The following is a 6,000-nucleotide window of genomic DNA, read 5'->3' on the forward strand; positions in this document are numbered from 1 at the left end:
TACCACTGAGCCACCAGTGAGGCCCGGCAGCTTTACTGACAACATTTTGTTGAGAACCTTGGAATGACTTCTGGTTTCTACTGCCCACACCTTCTTCTGATAACTGAACTTTTTCCTTACAGGGAGCCGAGTCCTGCTCTCATTAGTCCATTCAGTTGAGAGAGCCTGACCCCACTCTCAGCTTCAGGCAGGTGTGTGCACACTGGAGCACTTCATTCTGCCAGGTCCCATTAGTGGCAACCATAGTACTTTTGCAAAAACAATTAGAAAAAGATAGCCCTGGATTTGCGGGTACTAAGGACATAACTCTGCTGGGTCTTAGAGGAAAGGACAGTAAAGGGGAAGAAGAGTGATTTCTAATATTCTTTCATACAGCTTTACTGCATACAGCTTTACTGCCTCAGCAGGACCTAATGCCAATTTTCCTCTTAAACTTCTTAGTTTGTGAGCCAATAAAAATTTTGCCTTTTACATTTTCAGCTAAGTTTGAGCTGTGTTTCTATCACTGGAAACTGAAGGAGTACTAATGCAACCCTTCTGTATCCTGCTCCCTAAGGCTTATAAAATGAAATTCCAAAATTGCTGTACAATCCTTGCCCTGCTCAATCTAGATTAGAGCCCCTCAACCACTATCTCACGCAAATTCTGGGACCTCCATCTCAGTTTGCTCACCACTGCTTGAAAATAACTGTGCTGAAAGCATGCTCAAGAGATTGCTCTTCCTGGGATATTTGTTGTGGCTGCTGTTTAGTCACTCAGTTTATGACCCCAGGGACTGTAGCCCGCCAGGCTCCTCTGTCCATGGAATTTCCCAGGCAAGGATACCGGCGTCGTTTGCCACTCCCCTCTCCAGGGGATCTTCTCAACCCAGGGATCAAACCCATGTGTCCTGCATCGCCATGTGGATTCTTTACCACTGAGCTGCCAGGGAAGCCCCCTCCCTGGGATATGTTCCTGTGTAAATTCCACCTGTTCTGAAAGTCCATGCAAAATGTGCACTCCTTTGTAAAAATCTCAGCCATTCTTGCCCTAGGGAGCACCTTAGAGCTTCCTCCTTAAACACTGTTAGGTTTTTACAGCCTACAGAGGGACAACCTAAAGTAAATTCTACACAAACAACACATAAGAGCAGCATTTCTAACAGATTAATCTTTTGGGAGTGTTGGGATGGATGAGTGGGGAAAGAAAAAGGGGAACTTTTAGGGGTCTATCACAGGGGTCTTGCTGTGAGAGGGCAAAGGCTTGTCTCAAAGAGTGACAGCAAGGGCAAAGAGGAAACAGTTGTAAGGGTGCAATGCCAATGCAGAGATGTAAGAGATGTGGGTTCAATACCTGGGTGGGGAAGATCCCCTCGAGAACGGCATGGCAACCCGCTTCAGTATTTTTGCCTGGAGAATCCCATGGACAAAGGAGCCTGGCACGCTATGGTCCATGGTGTTGCACAGAGTAGGACACGACTGAAGTGACTTAGCACACATGCAAGTATATATCATTTTTAAATAATGTTTAAACATGCTAACTGGTTCCTAAGAAAGACATTTATAGTAGTATGCTTTAGATATTTGCTAATATTCCACATGTGATCATTCCATACATTTTTTTTTTTTCCAGAAATGTTAGCAAGGGTATTCAGGGAAGAATTCATTCGTCTAAAGCAGGTAAGTGGAAACATGTTATTCTGTTTTTCTGAACATTCTTTTGATCTTTGTTGACTTTAACAGGCTGGTGGATCAATTTCAGTTCTTCCACTCCCTCTCCCTCTTCTGTCTGTCTTCCTTTTTAGTTTTCTTTCCTCCTTTTGAACTTCCCTCCTCTTTTGGGTTTTATTTCTAGCAAGTACTCAAGTAAGTGCTTTTCTTTCTCAAATGCATATTTGAGTGCACTTGGGCTTTCTTTCTCTTCACTAAAGATCAATCACATAACCAGATATTTGGAGATAAAAAGACATTCTGATTGGTTCTTCATGCATCTGAACAGAACCACAACTATACTATCCAGGTGGCTACAACAGGCCCTCGAAGGAAACTTGAGATGGGCATAGCAACCAAAAAGTTCTTTCCAAGCCCACTCCAGTTGCCCGGAAAATCCCATGGATGGAGGAGCCTGGGAGGCTGCAGTCCATGCGGTCACTAAGAGTCAGACACAACTAAGCGACTTCACTTTCACTTTCCACTTTCGTGCATTGGAGAAGGAAATGGCAACCCACTCCAGTGTTCTTGCCGGGAGAATCCCATGGATGGAGAAGCCTGGTAGGCTGCAGTCCATGGGGTCGCACAGAGTCGGACACGACTGAAGCGACTTAGCAGCAGCAGCAAGATATTAAAGGTGGCTCATATCCCCAGTCTGAAAAATCATTTACCTAACAAAGTTAGTGACTAAGAAATTAGCAGATATTACTACATGCTTGAGAATTAGCTCAATATTTTAGTCAAAATTAAGGACATGCATGCAAAAACTCCACACACTTTCTCCATGAACTTTCAGCTCTAGTCAGAATTTGAATTTCCTATCTCAATTTCCAGCCTAGATCTCTATGCTGTCTTTGAAGTCTAAAGCACTGGCCAAAGCCTGATCATGACTGGCTCCCTCACTGATATCTAGGCATCATAGTATGTCCCATTGCTGGCATCCATAGACTTGCTGGAACCCCTGTAGCTGTACTGCTGCTCTGAGATGGGGTGCCCTTTGTACACTGTCCGAGTCACTTTTGTGCTCCTCTGAAATCTGTAGGTGGAGGCTGCAGGCACTTACCTTCCCCACAAAACTCATCTGCTTTGACCTACAGAGTATATTTTGAGTCATCCCCATGCAGTCTGTCCCATCTATCTGGTCTTAGTCACATGTCTTGTCAGTGTCCATAGGGATAGGACACCTAGATCAGCAGAACAATACAGACACATATTAGGTAATTCACAGAAAAATATTTGGTAAATAATTGTATTCCATCAGAAAGTTCTGAACAAGCTTGATGTTACCAAAGATGAGAATGTCAACTGATAGCAGATGGTGGTATTTGGGCTCTTTCATGTCGAGCACATATTAATAATCTGTATGCATATATAGCCATGGCAAGAATACATTAATTTGGAATATATAGAGTCATTCTAAATTACTCAGAAACTATAACACATGTAAGTGTCCAAACTTGTGCCATCAATTAATAAGTCTATGAAAATTTGACGCTGGATCTCTATTTACATCTCTGATATCACCACCTTTTCAGAGATGACAATGAAATAAATTTTTGTGCTTCATGTTGTTCTTTTAAATAGTAAAGGGTCATTTCTGTAAGAAGAGTGGGATTTGTCTGCCTTGGATCAAGAAAAGATATCAAAATAATTCTGAAAGAAGTGTGGAGAGAAAGTCTAACCATAAATTCATTTTACCTACTTGGCTAACACAAAGCTCCAAACAGAGCCACTCATCCTTATGTTCTTTATAACTCATATCAGAGCTTAAGTTGGTTCAGCATGCCAGCAAAGCCCTGTTCAAATCTTAGAATGCCATGTGGGCAGTTCAAAGCCTGCCAAAGCCTATTTATAATCCATCTGAAGGCTCGTCTCATTCTCAGTGGATTTGCAAATTCAAACACAGTATAATACTGCAAAGGTCATCAATTCTCTCACTGTTTTTCATGATAATTCTAATTCTTTTTTTTGCAATAAGCAGAAAAAAGAAACTTAGCACTTCTGAACAAAACAGCAGTAAATGAAAATGAGAATTGTACTCAGGCCAGGTTTTGAACCACCTGAAAGTACTTTGGCCACCTCATGCAAAGAGTTGACTCATTGGAAAAGACCCTGATGCTGGGAGGGATTGGGGGCAGGAGGAGAAGGAGACGACAGAGGATGAGATGGCTAGATGGCATCACTGACTCGATGGACGTGAGTCTCAGTGAACTCCGGGAGTTGGTGATGGACAGGGAGGCCTGGCATGCTGTGATTCTTGGGGTCGCAAAGAGTCAGACATGACTGAGTGACTGAACTGAACTGAACTGCCAAAGTAACACAGGTAGAACCTAAAGTATAGGGCCAAAGCATATTTACAGAAGACTCATTTTGTAATGATATGCAAGAATGGATTATGGGTGGGGGTAACATTTTAAAAAATAATTCAGGAAAAAATTAAAGTCTGAATTAGGTGAGAGGTACTAAAAAGAGAGAGCGAGACAGGAGAGTACATTTAAAAACAACAAGAAAGGCTTGGTTCTTAGTCATTTTTTCAGTGATTCATCACAAGCACAAAGTTCTATTTCTTCACAGACTATTCATTTGACTCAAATTATGCTACTCTATATTACCTCTTTCAGTGTTGGTCCTCTGTCCCCAATCATATATTATAATCTTGGAATGTCTCGAATATTCATTCAGGCATCACATACTTGTGGAGCACCTACTCAGCTGCTGCTGCTGCTGCTGCTAAGTTGCTTCAGTCGTGTCCGACTCTGTGCGACCCCATAGACGGCAGCCCATCAGGCTTCCCCGTCCCTGGGATTCTCCAGGCAAGAACACTGGAGTGGGTTGCCATTTCCTTCTCCAATGCATGAAAGTGAAAAGTGAAAGGGAAGTCGCTCAGTCGTGTCCGACTCTTCGAAACCCCAGGGACTGCAGCCTACCAGGCTCCTCCGTCCATGGGATTTTCTAGGCAAAAGTACTGGAGTGGGGTGCCATTGCCTTCTCCGACCTACTCAGAGAGTACCCAAAATGTGTTCATGTTCAAAGCAGAGTGTAGAAGCGATGATAGCATAACTTGGTTATTATTGTTATATATTAAACTGGGGAGAAGTCAAATATAAAGATATCCTTTAACTAGAAACTTTCAGGACATTAATTTGTCTCTGTATCGTCCTGTGTTGAACATTAATTCAATCCTGGGGTCCAATAAATATTTGTTGAATAAATAAATTACATACAATCATATGCAAGCCAACAATAATTATGATTCAATGTAGAAATACCAACATGATCGTAATACATGGCAAGTGTTTGTCCTTTGAGTAACTAAGTCTTATTTGCAACATGCACTAATATTTGCAAATACAGTACAGTTAGTGCCTAAGAGAATGTCTTAAGCATTTTTATCTAGAAAAGGGTATGAGTGATATAAATCAGTATTTATGCCAACTCATTTTAGAATCCACTTGATTTTTATGGGCATGACTCCTTGTCCGTCTTTCTAAGCAAGAATGTTTAAAATCTGTCAGTCTGCTCCTAAATAAATTCTCATTACTTCCTAAAGCGTTAACACCCATATCCATATGTCTGCATTCTTATTTAGTTGAAACATTAGAATATTTTTAGAAAACACATTGATTATTTATTAAAGATATCTGTAAGTGTAAAGCAGTGTATAAGATTCTGCTATGTAGGCAGATGTCAATTTAAAAAATAGCCTGTTACTTTGTCCTGTTTGTGACTCTTAAAAATATTTACATGAAAATGAATTATTTTAATAGTTCTGAATAACTGTTTCTCATATAATTCAACTTCCTAGTCATATTTATACCAAAACTGCCCATTTCCTTTTTCACTTCCTTTATGTAGGTATCTTCTTCCTTGTGGTGTCACATCTTTTGGTCTTTTCATACTGCCAACAAAGGTCTGTACAGTCAAAGCTATGGTTTTTCCAGTAGTCATGTACAGATGTGAGAGCCTGAACATAAAGAAAGCTAGGTGCCAAATAAACAATGCTTTTGAATTGTGGTGCTGGAGAAGCCTCTTGAGAGTCTCCTGGATTGCGAGGAGATCAAATCAATCAATCCTAAAGGAAATCAACCTTGAATATTCATCGGAAGTGCTGATGCTGAAGCTGCAATACTTTGGCCACCTGATGTGAAGACCTGACTCATTGGAAAAGACTTTGATGCTGGGAAAGATTGAGGGCAAGAGGAGAAGGGGGCAACAGTGGATGAGATGGCTGCATGACATCAGTGACTCAACAGACATGAGTCTGAGCAAACTCAGAGAGAGTGAAGACAGGGAATCCTGGCATGCTTCAGTC

The 6,000-nt window shown here is 41.3% G+C and overlaps 1 protein-coding gene across 1 annotated transcript in view; it reads right to left on the reverse strand.

Moving 5' to 3' along the window:
• Nucleotides 1–2,872, reverse strand: part of NKAIN2 (sodium/potassium transporting ATPase interacting 2) — a 941,095-nt gene extending 938,223 nt beyond the window's left edge. The window contains exon 1 of the mRNA XM_055534975.1: nt 2,752–2,872. Within this exon, the coding sequence (XP_055390950.1) occupies nt 2,752–2,808 (57 nt within the window). The 5' untranslated portion in view covers nt 2,809–2,872. The remainder of the gene's footprint in view (nt 1–2,751) is intronic.
• Between the last annotated feature and the right edge of the window lie 3,128 nt (nt 2,873–6,000).

The sequence above is a fragment of the Bubalus kerabau genome, chromosome 9, assembly GCF_029407905.1.
Source record: "Bubalus kerabau isolate K-KA32 ecotype Philippines breed swamp buffalo chromosome 9, PCC_UOA_SB_1v2, whole genome shotgun sequence".
Lineage (NCBI taxonomy): Eukaryota > Metazoa > Chordata > Mammalia > Artiodactyla > Bovidae > Bubalus > Bubalus kerabau.